Source organism: Rhincodon typus, chromosome 11, assembly GCF_021869965.1.
Source record: "Rhincodon typus isolate 14 chromosome 11, sRhiTyp1.1, whole genome shotgun sequence".
NCBI classification, from domain to species: Eukaryota; Metazoa; Chordata; class Chondrichthyes; order Orectolobiformes; family Rhincodontidae; genus Rhincodon; species Rhincodon typus.
The window spans coordinates 49,897,239-49,912,769 of NC_063342.1; the positions used below are offsets into that span (position 1 = coordinate 49,897,239).

The following is a 15,531-nucleotide window of genomic DNA, read 5'->3' on the forward strand; positions in this document are numbered from 1 at the left end:
AACAAAAGCTTAGTTCGGTTCAATGCATTGGAGTGGTTTGGCTGGAAAAAATATTGTTTGCTTTCTCAGTTCACATCAAGTATCTGGCTGATTTTCACAACTATGGAGAACAAAGCTATGTTATAATTGGCCAAGCAGCATCAGAGGAGCAGGAAGGCTGACGTTTCGGGCCTAGACCCTTCTTCAGAAACCTTTAATAATTGAACAGCTTTTAGGGTATTCCCCAGGTTTGCACACGTGTTGCTCCCTAATTTGATTTAATTTGATTTGATTTATTGTAGTCCCATGTACCCAAGTGAAGAGCTTTGTATTGTGAGCAGAAGAAGCACTTAGACAGTGAGGTATTCAGATTACGGTACACAGGAGGTGCACAAAGCAAGATCAACATTAACAAGATCAACATTATTTGAAGTTAGAGAGCCCATTCTTTGATCGAATAATGGCAGGGAAGAAGCTGTTCTTGAACCTGTTGGTGCATGTGTTTATGTATCTGTATCTTCTGCCTAATAGAAGAGGTTGTAGGACAGCATTACCAGAATGGGAGAGGTCTTTACTGATGTTGGCAGCCTTTCTGCAGCAACGGGAAGTGTAAATGGAGTCCATGGATCGGAGTTAAAATCCTAACCCTAACCCTAACCCTATCGCAGCCTCTCTGCTCCTATGATGCTGCTTGGCCTGCTGTGTTCATCCAGCCCTGCACCTTGTTGTCCATTGATGGGAGATTGGCTTCCGTGATGGTTTGGGCTGTGCACACAACCTCCTGTAGTTCCTTACTGTCCTGGGCACAGCAGTTGCCAAATCAGGCTGTCATGCACCCGGACAGTATGCTTTCTATCGTGCATCTGTATTCTGGGGTATTGAATTCTGTAGATTCATGACCTTTTGAGAGAAGCAATTCCTCCTCATTTCTGTTTTAGATCTGCCAGACCGTAGCCTAAAACTTTGAGGTCTTATTTTGGATTCCAAAGGGTCACTGGACTCAAAACATTAATTCTGTTTTTTTCTCTCTATACACACTATCAGACCTGCTGAGATTCTCCAGCACTTTCTGTTTTTGTTGTTGAACAAGTTGTCAAACTAACTTGACAAAACAAAAGGTGCACCTTTTCAGACAGTTGCTGAGGGTTCTTATGAACATGCTGCATTTACTAAGATGCCTGAGGAAGAAGAAGCATTGTAGTGCCTTCTTGCATCTACGAGGGAAGTCCAGGACAGGTTGTTGGTTATTGTCACTCCTGGGAAGTTGGTGCTGTTGACCCTTTCTACCTCACCTCCATTGACATAGATGGAGCATGTCCTCCAACCGTTTTTTTTTCCCTGTCAATGGAAGAATTGTTCCATCGTTCTAATTATTGTTAGGGTCATGCCTCCGGAACGGGCGGGCCTTGAACCAGGAGTAAAGACTGTAACCACTGCCCCTTCTAAACTGAATTGCAATTTCAGCCTCTCGTTTTGCAACCTTTGCAGTTTGGGTGCGAAGAGGCTGCAGTGCCAGAGGGGGCGCTGACTGCGGGAGCCGCGGCCAGAAGGCTGTCTTGGGCACGGCCTGGTGTCGTTGGCGTTGGAGGGGTTGCATCATTCTGGGAGCGGCGGTTGGCGGCGGGCGGTTGGGAGGCCGGGAGCAGGATGACGGGAGATGATGCCGGTGTCACCGTGGGCCAGCCGCACCTGGCGAAGCAGGACCTCAACGCCCTGGTCAGTGCACGGCTCGGGGGTGTTGTGTATAAGAGGGGAACGGACCGGGGCTCACTCAGCCGGCCCGGGCCGGCACATGGAGACACACGCGGGCCTAGAGGAGAGAGAAAGGGAAGCGCAGTGATTATTGGCCGGAGGGCAGCAGCAACGAAGAGCAGACTCCCCACGGCGTACTGTAGCTGGACTGGCCGGACGTTCTCCGCTCCGCTCGGCTTGGCCAGTACAAGTCACGGCCTGAAAGGCCCCCGCCAAGCACTTCCGTTACTGCGTAAAACCCGCCCCCGTTATCAGTGTGAACCCGAAACCAGTTTTCTCAATATTTCTGCGGGGTGGGGGCGAGAAATGGCCTCTATCTCTGGCCAACCTCTGTCCCACCACACAGGGAGTGACACACTCTTCCTCAATCCAGCCTTTTGAAATTTTTTTTTTCTCTTTCGCAAAAGGGAGGGTTGTCTAACCGTGAAAAAGTTACACCGTAGAGATGCCACTCAGCCCGTCATGTCGGCGTTGGCTGGAACAAACTGCAACCTCCCACCCCCTTCCCCACCCCCTTCCCCATCCTTTACTCGCATTCCACCGTTTCATCTGTAATCTTGCAGTTTGCAGAATAATCGGCTCCTTTAGTTGAGGGTTGCTGCCTCAACCACTAGACCGGACAGCGAATACCAGCGCCCTCCAGGTGAAAAGGTCTATTTTCGTGTTCTCCTTCATCTGTGTGCTCTGGTTATTGATCTCTCCACTTGGAGAAACGAGTCTGCTTTGTCAACATTATTTTGTAAACATCATGTAAGACATCACTTACTATTCAGCCTTCCCTGTTTTGAGGAAAACTACCCTTCTCTATCAAGTCTTTCCTCACAGCTGTAATTTCAACGCCTGGCAATGTTCTTGTAAAATCTTCTATTCCCACAAGAATAATTATCTGTTTTATGTAATGTAGTGACAAGAAGTGTAGAAAAAAGTCCACCTGTTGCATAACCAGTTTCCAAAATAGTTCCAGTATCTCATCCTTGTTTTTGTATTCAGGACTTCACCCAATGAAGGACAGAATCCCATATACCTTTTCTTAACACTTTTCTGCCACCTCCAGAGGTCTGTGGGCACAGACCTCCTGGTCTCCCACTTCCTCTATCCTTTTAATGCTCTGCCATTTATTGTGTATTCCATTGCTATGCTTGCCTTCCTTAAATGCATAACGTCTCACTTCTCTGGAATAAATTCCATTTGTTGCTTTTCTGTCTACTTAACCAAACCACATATCTATCATCCTGCAGTTATCCTCATCATTCCACAACTCTGCAACAATTTTTTTCTGCAAATTTCCTATTTGTGCTTCCCATAGAGCAGGGAAGTTTGGCAGGATAATTGGAGAAAACAGTTACGTGTTTTTCTTATAGGGGTACAGCATACAAAGCAAAAATGTTATCCCAAACCTCTATCAGTCAAAAAATGCACAAAATGAAGGCAACACAATGAAATGGATCATTTTGAATCAGATGAAAGGTCTAGGCCCGAAATGTCAGCCTTTCTGCTCCTGTGATGCTGCTTGGCCTGCTGTGTTCATCCAACTCTGCACCTTGTTGTCTTGAAATGGATCATTTGTTGTCTGTCCAGCATCATCTGTGCTTGAATGGATACTAAGAAAACAAATCAACAAGATTGCTTCAGCTGGAGTATTTATGTTATAAATGTCAAACTCTGAAAGATCTCATTGGGTTGGAAAGAATGTAGGTAAGAGGTAGCTAAAATGGCACCAGGATCAGATTTTTATTTTGTGTGGCAACACTGGGGAAGCAGTGCTGTCCATTGAGCAAAGGTAGCAGAAGATCTTAGAAGAGGTTTTCTAAATCATGAATGGTTTTGATAGAGTGAAACAGTGGAATTGTATCCGAAGGCAGAAAGTTAGGTAACCATGGGATACAAGTTTGAACTGATTGTTTCTTTTTAGAAAACAGTGACATTGAACATCAAGTTATGAGCTGAAATGTACTGCCTGGTAGGGTGGTGGAAGCTTTAACAGCAATTTTCAAAAAGGGAATTGGATTAAAAACATTGAAATGGGAACTTGGCAAGGATCGAAGAAAGAGCAGTGGAGTGGTACTGATGAACCAGCTATACCAAAGAGCTGGTACAGGTTGGATAGGCTGACTGGTGTTCTATGCTGTAAGGTTCTCTGCACATTTGTCCAAGTTTTGCTACATCAGATATTGAACCTGCAAGGCAGTTGACATGCTATGAATTAATGATATTTGAATGGTCAGTAAATGCTGTTAGTGTTTATTCTCACAGTGTAAAAAGAGAGCGATGTATTAATGGAACCTGCAGTTGCCAAATACTGCATCACCTTCATAATTCAGATTTTTCTTTTAAGCTCTGTGAAGGCATGTTAATTCACAGTCACTTGTGTCAACTAGATTGGTTGGTTGATATAGAGTGAATAGTTAGATTTTTGTATAATGGAATTGTTAAATTATTGTGGAAAATGAATGTAAACTTAGGATCTAATAGAATAGCAGAACAAACTTGAGGGTCTGAGTGGCCCACTTCTATCCCTCTGTTATTCTGATGTTGCACCAGGATTTTATTTCTTTAGTTTTGAAAACCTCCTTGATACTCCCCTGGATATGCTTAGAAAACATCTGCTCCATTTGCTTGTGAATTTTCAAAACTTGTCTTTTTAACATCATGTTACCTGGCAAACTGTATTTTAAGTGCAATATTAATTCTACACGAATAAATATCGTGCCCACACTAATTTCAGATTTAGTAAGGGTATCTCTAAAGATTTCATAAGATCTCTAATGGAACAATAATTCTGTTAGTGTGAAATAAATTTGCGTTTCTAGCACTTCATACACAGCACTTAATAGACCAGATTAATAAAGCAGATGTCAAGTATCAGAGTTAAAAAGGAATAAACAAATATTTAGGATCGTACTTAAAAACACAGACAATTAGAGCTTATTTTGGAAAACTCGGATTCAGGGAATAGTTTCCAGAAAGTAACAGCTGGATGGTCCACCAGTGATGGAGCAGAATGAGTGGATAACAAAATAAACAGGTGTCAGAGGTTGAAGGCGAGACTTCGGTGATCTCCAGTATTAAGTAGTAAAAGGCAATAAAGTCTGGTGGAACTTATAAAAATGAGATGACGACAATTTTGTCCATAAATTTTATGGAATAATGTGCATAACTCCTCACTCACTGAATAAAACAATTGTCATCTAAGAAAACTACTGCATGTTTTCATCTGCGCCTTGTTATATTTTATGTCCAGTGTGATTGTTTGTCTCATACTTGGTTTGGGTAGGGTAAGGGTAGCATAAAACAATTTTTGGACAAAATTGGCTAATAACAAGTTTGCTGAAACAAAAACAACATGTTGACATTCGGGCATATTTGTTTTGCAGAACTGGAAGATTTTACGGATAAATAACTTAAGAAAAGGGGTACTAAGAAAAAAATGTACAAAATGAGTACAATGAACTGTATAGTGATTAGGTAAACAGGCAATAGTTAATTCTGAAATGATAATCATTTCAGATGAGTCTTATCGAATAATATACAAGTCCCAAAGGATGTAAGAAAATCACGATTTGCCCACTGCATGCATGAAGGGCTGATAGAAGCATCATTACCATGTTGCTCATTGTGTTTTTCATGGTTTTCCTTTACTGTTCATGGTTTTTACCTGCTTCTGCTTTCCTGAGAATTGAATTGTGCTGCATTTTGTAGGCAGGATCAGGAATTACTATCCAGTATGTCTGCATGTTGTAACAAATGTCATCATTGCTCAAGAACAGACACGGCTCCCTGTCTTGCTGTTGGAGTAAACTTCTTTACTTCCAGATCCAAGATCTGACTAAAGACCCGAGTGGCTGTGGTGGTTCGGAAAGCAAAGGTGGAGGGAATAGAAACATAAACTAGTTGCGGGAAAAGCTCAACAGGTCTGGCAGTATCTGTGAAGAGAAATCGGAGTTAATGTTTCGGGTCCGATGACCCTTCCTCGGACCATTCTAAAGAAGGGTCACCAGACCAGAAATGTTAATTTTGATTTCTCTTCACAGATGCTGCCAGACCTGCTGAGCTTTTCCAGCAACATCTGTTTTTGTTTCTGCTTTACAGCATCCACAGTTCTTTTGGTTTTTATTTTGTGGAGGGAATAGAACCTTTTTTTTTCTGCTGACATTATTATGCATAAAGTGATGCTTTTATATTACATATGGTTTCTAATAAATTTATCAGTTTTATCATGAGCATTTCACTTTTATACAATATCTCAGGATTTTTCTGGAAATAGGCTATTTATCAAAGTAAACATAGTGCCTAAAATGATATATCTGGCAATGTTCAAACTAAGGTTAATGGCTTTTGCTTTTGAGCTGATATAAGCAACTGTTCTTATTGAGTGGTGATGATCAGGGTTGGAAGGGGAGAACATGAAAACCTGATAAAACAGATTCTGGAATCTGGTGATTAAAAATGGGCAGGTTGGCATTTAGTTGCAGATCACACTGCCAATGGAATAACAGTTGGAGATTCCCATCCTAAATACAGATTACCTTATTGCTTTGCCGTTATCTGTAGTAATGGAGAAGTAGATCAGATATTAAAGTCCAAATAAATATTCAGACTAAATGGGTGCAAATGCTCAGGATTGAGTGCTGTTCTCTGAATTTGCGATTCCGTGTTTAGCAAGCAATTTTTGGAAGAATTCACTAAACAAATAACTGCAGATGCTGGAAATCTGAAACAGAAACAAATTGCTGGAGAACCTCAGCAGGTCTAGCAGCATCTATGGAGGGAAAGCGGAGTTGATGTTTCAGGTCCAGTGACCCTTCTTCAGACAGGCTCCAAGGCTCTGCTTTCTCTCTGCACGTGCTGTCAGACCTGAGGTTGACCAGGAATTTCTGTTCTTCTTGGGAGATAACTGGTTGGAAGACAGATAAGTGACCCTCCACCACTAACAGTGAGCTGGGATCTGTTTACAGACATTTATGAATGCTGTTGTGAGATTCTTAAAGCTGTTAGTTTTGTGAGGCTATGCTTATGAACACTAACACAATAAAGCTCAGGTCTATTTGGAGGCAGTGTTAACCAAACTGATATAAGGCAAAGTGATATACAAATTTCCCTCAAAGTTTTCGATTAAAATTCAGGGTCTGCCGTTCTGATTGGGGGATGAGACAAGTGGTGGTAAGGTATCTCTACCTGGTGGATAAAGACAAATAAAGAATTTAGGCTTTATTGTTGTGCCTTGAAAGTAGAAATCCATTCCAAGGCGGTTCATTGGTGTCTCATCAGACAAATTGATGGGAGTCCATATAAGTTACTGGATGTGAGCAAAAGCTAGCCCAAAGAGATGGGCAATGATGAGGAGAGGGAGGCAGAAAGATTTAGAGAAGAAATTCCAGAATACAGGCCTAAGATAATTGGAGACACTTAAGTTTTAGCCTGAATGATGTAGGGAGTGTATAACTCTTGCAACAGAAGAATGTGGCCATCTCAGCAGCCTGTCGAATTGATATGGCATTACAAAGATGGTTTCATGGCTACTACGGATTCTTGCCTTTTGTAATTTATATTAATAAGTATATTCACAAGCAAAATATGACTTGAATTTGTAATCTATTGGCCATCAATGTGTGGTTGCTGTTGTGGCTTGTTGGAATCACTGATGCCTTACCAAAAAAAGTTCTCACAGATTTAGGGGAAAGAAGCAGCACCTTTGTAGAGGATGTTTTAGCAGGAAAGCACCATCTGTGGATTACTCATTATTTAGTACAGAATCACCAAACCTGGCAACAGTTATACTGCAACTGTGGGTTGTAATGTTGGAGTCTCAAATTGGAATTTGTTTTACTTGAAGGGAGGGGTTAATTTGTAATGTGTTTTACTAATTCTGACTGGTGAAGCAGGAGTGGAATTGATATTGTTTTAAATCAAAGGAAAATGATGTAAGTGGTGGAAATCATTTGAACAAAGATAGAAATGTCAGTTATATGCTGTTGGAAGAAAAGGATAGGAAGAACAGAAGGAAAAGTCTGGGATGCACTCGAGGGCTGGAGAGATTATATAAAAAGATACCATGGAACAAAGGGCAAAGGGAGCAATAATATTTGTGTCAAAGATGAAAAACTTTTTCTTGACTGTGGACAAAGGCAGAACGATGACCAGCTCTGGCCAAAAGCTGATCCAGTGCATTTTTTTTCAACAGGATGTTAGCAAATTAACACCTCTATCTCCTGAAGTCATCAGCAGGCAAGCTACGATCAATATAGGTGAGTTACCTTTCAGTTACATCAATTTTGTTTTCTACTGGAGGTAGATGACTGCTTTGAATGTAATATGTTAGAGCCATGGACTTTTGTAAAAGCAAAACATATTATAAATATTTTCTGATAATTGAATTTATAAAGCCAAATTTTACATGAAAGCCAGTATTGAGTTCTGTCTAGTCACAAGTACTTAACGTTTGCAGTTATCTTAAATGTAAACAAAATTGGGATGTTCAGAATTAGAATTAGGTTTATTGTCACGTATACTCAAGTTACAAAAGAACAGGAGTACAGTGAAAAATGTACAATGTCGCCAACACACGGTGCTGTCTTGAAAATGAGAAATAAAGCTAAAAAGATAAGCAATGCAGTCTTTCTATAAGGGCTTCCACCTGGTCTGACCGGGCTTCATTGGTTCCTAACCAGTAGTCATCTTTGCTCTGGGCCCACGGGCTGCCATCCCTGCCCCGCTCTGGGCCCACAGGCTTGGGGGGGGGGGGGGGGGGGGGGGGGGGGGGGGGGGGGTTTGCCTCTTGTGGTGCGGTGGTGTCCCTACCCCTGGACCAAGAGGCCTGGGTTCAAGTTTCACCTGCCCCAGAAGTCAGAGTCATACAGCACAAAAACAGACCCTTTGGTCCAACGAGTTCATGCCGAACGTAATGCCAAACTAAACTAGTCCCACCTGCCTGCTCCTGGCCCATATCCCTCCAGTCCTTTCCTATTCATGTACTTATCCAAGTATCTTTTAAACATTGTAATTGTGCCCACATGCACCCCCTCCTCAGGAATTTCATTCCACGAGCGAACTATTGTATTTTTTTAAAAAAAGTCCCTTGTATTTTTTAAATCTCTCTCCTAAAAATGTCCCCCCTAGTCTTGAAGTCCTCCGTCCTCGGGAAAAGACACCTACCATTAACCCTATTTATACCCCTCGTTATTTTATGAACGTTTATAAGGTCACCTCTCAACCTCCTACCCTTCAGTGAAAAATGTCCCACCCTAGCAGCCTTTCTTTTATAATGCAAACCTTCCATATCTGATAACATCCTGGTAAATCTTTTCTGAACCCTCTCCAGCTTGATAATATCCTTCTTATAACTGGGCAACCAGAACTGGACACAATACTCCAAAAGGGGCCCCACCAATGTCATGTACAATCGCAACATGACCTGTATAATAACATCTCTGAACAGGTTGATTAGAAAAATAAATGAAATTAAAAAAGCCAAAATGGGGATGGACTCACTAGCTGGCAACTTAACAAGTGAGCGGCAAAGCTCATTGTCCTATTATAATTCTGTGCCCTTAGAATTCTGGAGTGAGTAAGGAAAAGGAGACGATCGTTGTTAATTCACAAACATGCAAGACCATAAACATTGTGAATATTTTTCGAAAGTGAATTATAGTATATGCTAATAGTAAGTTTCTGAATAACATGTCACTGGGGAACTTTAAGCAGTGAAAGAAATGTTAGTTGTCAGGCCACACTTCTCCTTTGCTATATTGCATTATTCTCTGTCTAATTCTAAAGGTAACTTCAAGGATACTCGGAGAGAATAGAATGACATGGGTACCCTGCCCTATCTGCCAAAAGAAATTACTGTGATCAATAGAAGCTTTAAATGTTTGAATTTTAAAGTTATTTGGCATTTGAAATTTGGTAACTTAAAATGTTTATTTTATGATTAAAGAAAAGAAATCTCATGCTACTTTACAAATAGATTGCGCTTTGATACTCAGTTAACGAAAAATAATACAGAATTTCTTTTTGAGTGAGGTTTAGTTCAGATTTTGAGATATGTTGTGTCCAGTAACAGTGTCAAGTACTTAAGCTTAACTTGTTTTCCTTTAGGCACAATTGGCCATGTAGCCCATGGCAAGTCCACTGTAGTTAAAGCTATATCCGGTGTTCAGACTGTCCGATTTAAAAATGAACTGGAAAGAAATATTACTATCAAGTTGGGATATGCCAATGCAAAGGTATAAAAAAAACTCTAACAGATTGAAGAGTGGTGCATAATTTTGACTTCATAATTCATGTTCACTTAAATTAACCTGTATATGATTTTGTTTTTAAATTGCGATTTTTTTTTTTAAAGTTTCACTTTTATTTGTGCTGTGACATTGTCAAGACCATTGCCTACTAATTTGGTATTTCCAAGATTTCAGTTTAAATTATTAACATCTAAAGATAAACAATATACTTTAAATGTAGTGGTTCTGTGTTTATAAAACTCTTCAATAAATGGTGGTAATATATACTGTATTGTGAGTACTCATTGAGTGAGGCAATAACGGTAGCTTGAAGCCAGAAATTTTCACCTTTGTAATTCAAAATGCAAATGTTTGATGGAATGCTTATTTGAAAAATTATACTCTTGAAAAATTTTATGGAAAGTATCCAGTGCCTTCTGAGCTAGACCAAAATATTTAAGCAATTCATAGCTTTGTTTTATTTCAATTTAATCCAGTAGATTTTTTTAAAATTGCCTTTTGTAAAACTTCAGACTTGTCTATATTGATTTATTTGTAACTTTTCAGGTTTACAAACTTGATGATCCCAGTTGTCCGAGGCCTGACTGTTACAGGTCATGTGGTAGCAGCACGCCAGATGAGTTCCCTTCAGATATCCCTGGAACTAAAGGAAATTTTAAGCTAGTCAGGTTGGTGCAATGTAGATACAAATCATTTGAGATTTAGCACATTAATGAGAATTGTTTCAGAGACACTTTTGGGGATTTCAGTTTTTTGGCTTGCATTCGTTGTATCTGGTGACATTTTCATGTCACAATAGTTCTTTTTGCTGGTTGGTGCAACTCTGAGATGAAGTTCAAAAACTCTTTGTTTCAGTCCTTGCACCTCTTTTCTAGTATGCTTTGGAATTTTCTGTTTGTTTGTTTGTTTATTTATTAATTAATTAATTCATTCATTCATAGGATTCGGACATTGTCGGTTAGGCCAGCATTTATTGCTTATCCCTAGTAGACAAGGTGGTGGGTTGCTGTCATTTTGAACTGTTAAAGTCCATGTGGTATAGATATACCCACACTGCTGTTAGGAAGGAAGTTCCAGGATTTGGAATCTGTCAGTCAAAGAAAGCTGATCTAGCTCTAAGTCTGAATGGCAAGTGACTTGAAGGGGAGCTCGCAAGATGTGATGTTCTCAGGCAGCAACATGTTTTTCTAGCTCAGGATTGTTCAACATTTTCATGCAAGGGGCCACATTTGGATTATTTCTCTTTCCCCTTCAAGGATTTGGTGAGCACATTTCAGAAAGCTAAGTTTTGGCACAATATCAGACGTGAATTTCAGAATGAAAGTTGATAGTCATAGCGTCATGCAGGTATGAAAAAAAATTGCTGAACTAAAAGAAAATTTGAAGATAAATTCATATTTAAAAAGGTATTAGTAAAGATTATCATTAAAAATTGCCCATTGGGTAAGAGTTTTTGCCTTTTTTTAACTTGAGAAGCAGAGCTAGATAATGATATAGATGAGGTCCCAAATCCTGGTCACCAGGTAAGGGGAAAGGGACTAGGGTCAAACTATGTAATTGGGATTAACTAACTACCTTGTGATTGGTTCTAATGTAACACCTTCTGAACTGGCCTCCGCAAAATTCATTCATTCTTTCACTCCCTTATGCATACTGCTGCTTGCACTGTCTTGCTTTCAGCTTGGGAGGCTGCCTGATCTCACTGTGCCTGGAATGGGATGGGGAGCTGTCCGCCTGACACACAACTCCACCATGATTGTGGTCCTGTAGGAGACTGGTGCCTATAATGGGAGCATGGGAGCCTTGTCTTCTCTCTCTCCCCACCAAGATTGCAGGGTGTATTGCTTGTAGCCCTATCTTCCCACATCTTGCTGCAATTCTGCTTTGCAGGCCTCCGGCTGGGTGAGACTACAACCTCTGTGTTGTTTTCTGTTACTCCAGTCCCAGTGTTTGTCTCCTGTATTTGTAGCCAGTGCGGGAACAAAACGGGTTGTAATTGAGGAACATCTTCTTGCAGATTTGATGTGACCACTTACCAGTATTTTGATCATTCGTTCTAATGAGCTGTATGGAGACACATGGTCTGCTGGATTCTGGCACCTGAACTATTTTTTTGGAAGAACCAGTTACAGTGGTTTGAGTTCTTAAGTTTGGAAGGTGCTGTGGTGAGATGCTGCACTGTATCTTGTACATGGTATTCACAGCTTTCACTGTGCATTGGTGGAGAAAGTGAACAATGAAGGTTGTAGACAGAGTCTCAGTCAAGCAGGTTGCTTTATCTGAATGGTATTGAGCTGCTAGTGTTGCTGGGTACTACACTCCTCCAGGCAAAGAGAAAAGTATTCCAACATGCTACTGACTCATATCTTGTCGATAGTGGAGTCAGGCGGTGCCTTACTCACCTGAGAATTCTTGTTGTACTCTTGTAGTTGTACAACTTGCACCACACCGTGAATACAACAGTATTTATATGGCTGATCCAATTCAGTTTTTGGTTGATGGATGATTATTTGAGGGGGAGTGTTTGCTGATGGTCATGGCATTGGATGTCTAGTGATGATGATTACGAGATGGTCCTTGTTTAGTATGTGTGTGACTTAACAGTCCAAGCCGGAATCTTGTCCAGGTCTGGTTGCAATTGTTAAACAGGCCGCTACAGTATCTGAGGAGTCATGAATAGTGCTGAACATATGTACCGTCGTCAGTATCATTTCTACTTATGACCTTATGCAGGAGGGAAGGTTAATGAGATGTTAAATTTTTTTCACACTCCAAGGGTGTGGTGTTGCTAGGCCAGTATTTATTGCCCATCCTTAATTGTTCACAGGGCAATTAAGAGTTAATCTCATTACTGTGGATTTGGAGAAGCACATGTAGGTCAGACCAAATAAGGATAGCAGATTTCTTTCTATAAAGAACATGGATGAACCAGATGGACTTTTATGACAATTGATGCTGATTACATGGTCACCGATAGACTAACATTTGTTTCATTCCTGTTTAATTGAATTCTAAGCTTGCCACGTGTCTTGAAGTGGGATTCGAACACTAGAACATTGACCTGGATTTCTGGTTTGCTAGTCTGGTGGCATTACCACTATGCTACCTCTCCCTGTGTAAGTGCCACATTATAGCACTGTTGATGACACTTTACATCACTTTGCTGATGGTGCGCAGGCTTATGGGCTGAAATTGACGATTGAATTTGTCATTTTTGTAGACAGGATATGTTTGATCATTTTCTGCATTGATGGATAGTTGGTAATGTTGTAGATGTAGTGGGTCAGCTTAGATTGGGGCTTGGCTGATTCTGGAGTGCACCTTTTCAATATTATTGCTGAAATGTTGTCAGGGTTTGCAGTATCCAGTGCCTTCACCTATTTTTTGATATCACATGGAATGGACTGAATTGGCTGAAGACTGGCCTCTGATGCTGGGGACTTCTGAGAAGACCAAGATGGATCATCATTCTGCTCTTCTGCCTGAAAATACTTGCAAATGCATACCCTTGTCTTTTGCACTGATGTGCTGTCCTCCCCATCACTTGAAGGTTAGGTAGTTGTGGAGCTTCCGGCTCTAGTTAGTTGCTTCATTGCCATACACCATTCACAATAGGATGTGGTAGAATTGCAGAGCTTAGATCTGACGTATTAGTTGCGGGATCACTCAGCTCTGTCCATGACATGTTGCTTCATTGTTAGCCATACAAGCAGTCCTGTGCTATTGGTTCTATAGGTCAACAACTCCTTTTTTAGGTATTAAATAAAAACTGGAAGAACAGCAAATGCTGCAAATCAGAAACAAAAACTGATATTGCTGGAAAAGTTCGGTAGGCCTGGAAGCATCTGTAGAAAGAAATCAGAGTTAACGTTTTGGGTGCGGTGACCCTTCCTCAGAACAGAAGCTAGGAAAGTGTTGGTTTATAACCAGAAGATAAGGTGGGGGAAGGTGGTAAGGAATAAGTGGTAGGTGGGGATAGAGCCCAGAGGGAGAGAGAGAACAACAGTTGGGTAGACAAAGGGGTGGATAATGATATGTCCTGGAGGATGAATATCTGTTAATGGGAATTGTTAGTGGCTGGCCATAGGTTGTGTGTAATAGCAGACTGTGTGATAACAAGGTCTGGTATGTGGGGCTAGGTACAAGGACATGGGAGAGTTCAAGCCTTAAAGTTATCGAACTCGATATTGAGTCCAGAAGGCTGCAGGGTCCTCAAGCAGAAAGAGGTGTTGTTCTTCCAGCTTGCGCTGAGCTTTGCTGGAGTACTGCAGCAAGCCTGAGACACAGATATTGGCCAGGGGCCAGGGGACAGGGTGGTGTGTTGAGGTGGCACTTTTTTCCCCTCTTGTTGATTTCCTTTATTGTAGCAAATTCTGTTTGCCCATTAGCTCCATCCTAGTCTTTTTTTTTCTGGTCTCCCTAGTAGTCAAATTTTAAAATACTCCTCATCTTGTTTAAATCCAGTCATCATAATGTCCTTTTTATCTCTATAACCTGTTGCTTGGACTGATGACTGGCTCACTGCATTCAGACCATACAAGTGCCAGGCAAAGACCATTTCTAACAACAGAATCTATCCATCGCTCCTGAATTTTCAGTTGCCATCAACCTTGTTGAATTCTCCTTCATCAACTCCCTGCATCTCACCATTGACCATAAAGACAACTGAATTAGCCATATTAATACTGTGCATATGAGAGGCTGGGCATTGAACAGCATGTAACTTGCCTTCTAACCTCACCACAATGGCTGTCAGTCATGCACACAACACTGGCAAGGAGTCCACTTTTCTGGCTGAGTGCAGCTTCAACAGCACTCAACTCATCAGCATCTAGGACAAATGAAGACATTTGGTTTGTACCCCAGTTGTTATCTTGAACCTTGACTATGTCACCCAACGTAACAGTTTATGTTGGGTACAAGATTTACTGTAGCAACTCACTAAGGCTGTTTTAAAAGCGCCTTTCAAATCTGTGACTTGTGCAATCTCGAACAAAGGTTCCAAATTTTTTCCAGTGACAACCCCATTTCAAGCTAGGAGTGGAAATGGCAGACCTGCAAGACCAGGAGATGGGCTTGTAAAATAAGGCTGAGAGGGATAGGAGATTTTGTTCTTTCAAAAGCAGTTAAAGCCTGCCACTACTGCACAACAAAGGGCACAGATTGAGTTATTTAGACTGCATCAACAGCTTGCGAAAGATTCAAGGATTTAAAGTTGTTTCTCGCTTGCTTGGTCAAAGCTCCAGCTGTTACTGCCTTGGAACTCTCAACCACAACATCTTAGCTTGTGATCAAGTGAGGTTGCAGCCCCCATTTTATGAAGCCCTGATCTCAAAGAACAAGATTATCAGTGGTGTGAAAACAACAATATCTGCAAGCCTAATGCCATCCTGATTTGGAAATTTATTGCAGTACCTTTACTAACACTGGTTTAAATCCTGGAACGCTTTCCTTTGCTCACTGTGGGTGTCCTTACATCACATGGACCGTATTCGTTCAAAAGGCTGCAAGCCATCACTAACACGTGTCATTTGGGATGGATAATGTCCCATATGCAAACATT

At 41.0% G+C, this 15,531-nt stretch overlaps 1 protein-coding gene and 1 long non-coding RNA gene across 2 annotated transcripts in view; one reads left to right on the forward strand and one right to left on the reverse strand.

Moving 5' to 3' along the window:
- Positions 1 to 1,503: 1,503 nt before the first annotated feature.
- Positions 1,504 to 15,531, forward strand: part of eif2s3 (eukaryotic translation initiation factor 2, subunit 3 gamma) — a 29,037-nt gene continuing 15,009 nt past the window's right edge. The window contains exons 1-4 of the mRNA XM_020509778.2: positions 1,504 to 1,695; positions 7,913 to 7,976; positions 9,826 to 9,953; positions 10,515 to 10,636. Of these exons, the coding sequence (XP_020365367.1) occupies positions 1,627 to 1,695; positions 7,913 to 7,976; positions 9,826 to 9,953; positions 10,515 to 10,636 (383 nt within the window). The 5' untranslated portion in view covers positions 1,504 to 1,626. The remainder of the gene's footprint in view (positions 1,696 to 7,912; positions 7,977 to 9,825; positions 9,954 to 10,514; positions 10,637 to 15,531) is intronic.
- The window catches only part of LOC125484460, a 50,899-nt gene continuing 37,976 nt past the window's right edge, over positions 2,609 to 15,531 (reverse strand). Inside the window, exon 3 of the long non-coding RNA XR_007263298.1 lies at positions 2,609 to 3,332. This is a non-coding gene — a long non-coding RNA (uncharacterized LOC125484460). The remainder of the gene's footprint in view (positions 3,333 to 15,531) is intronic.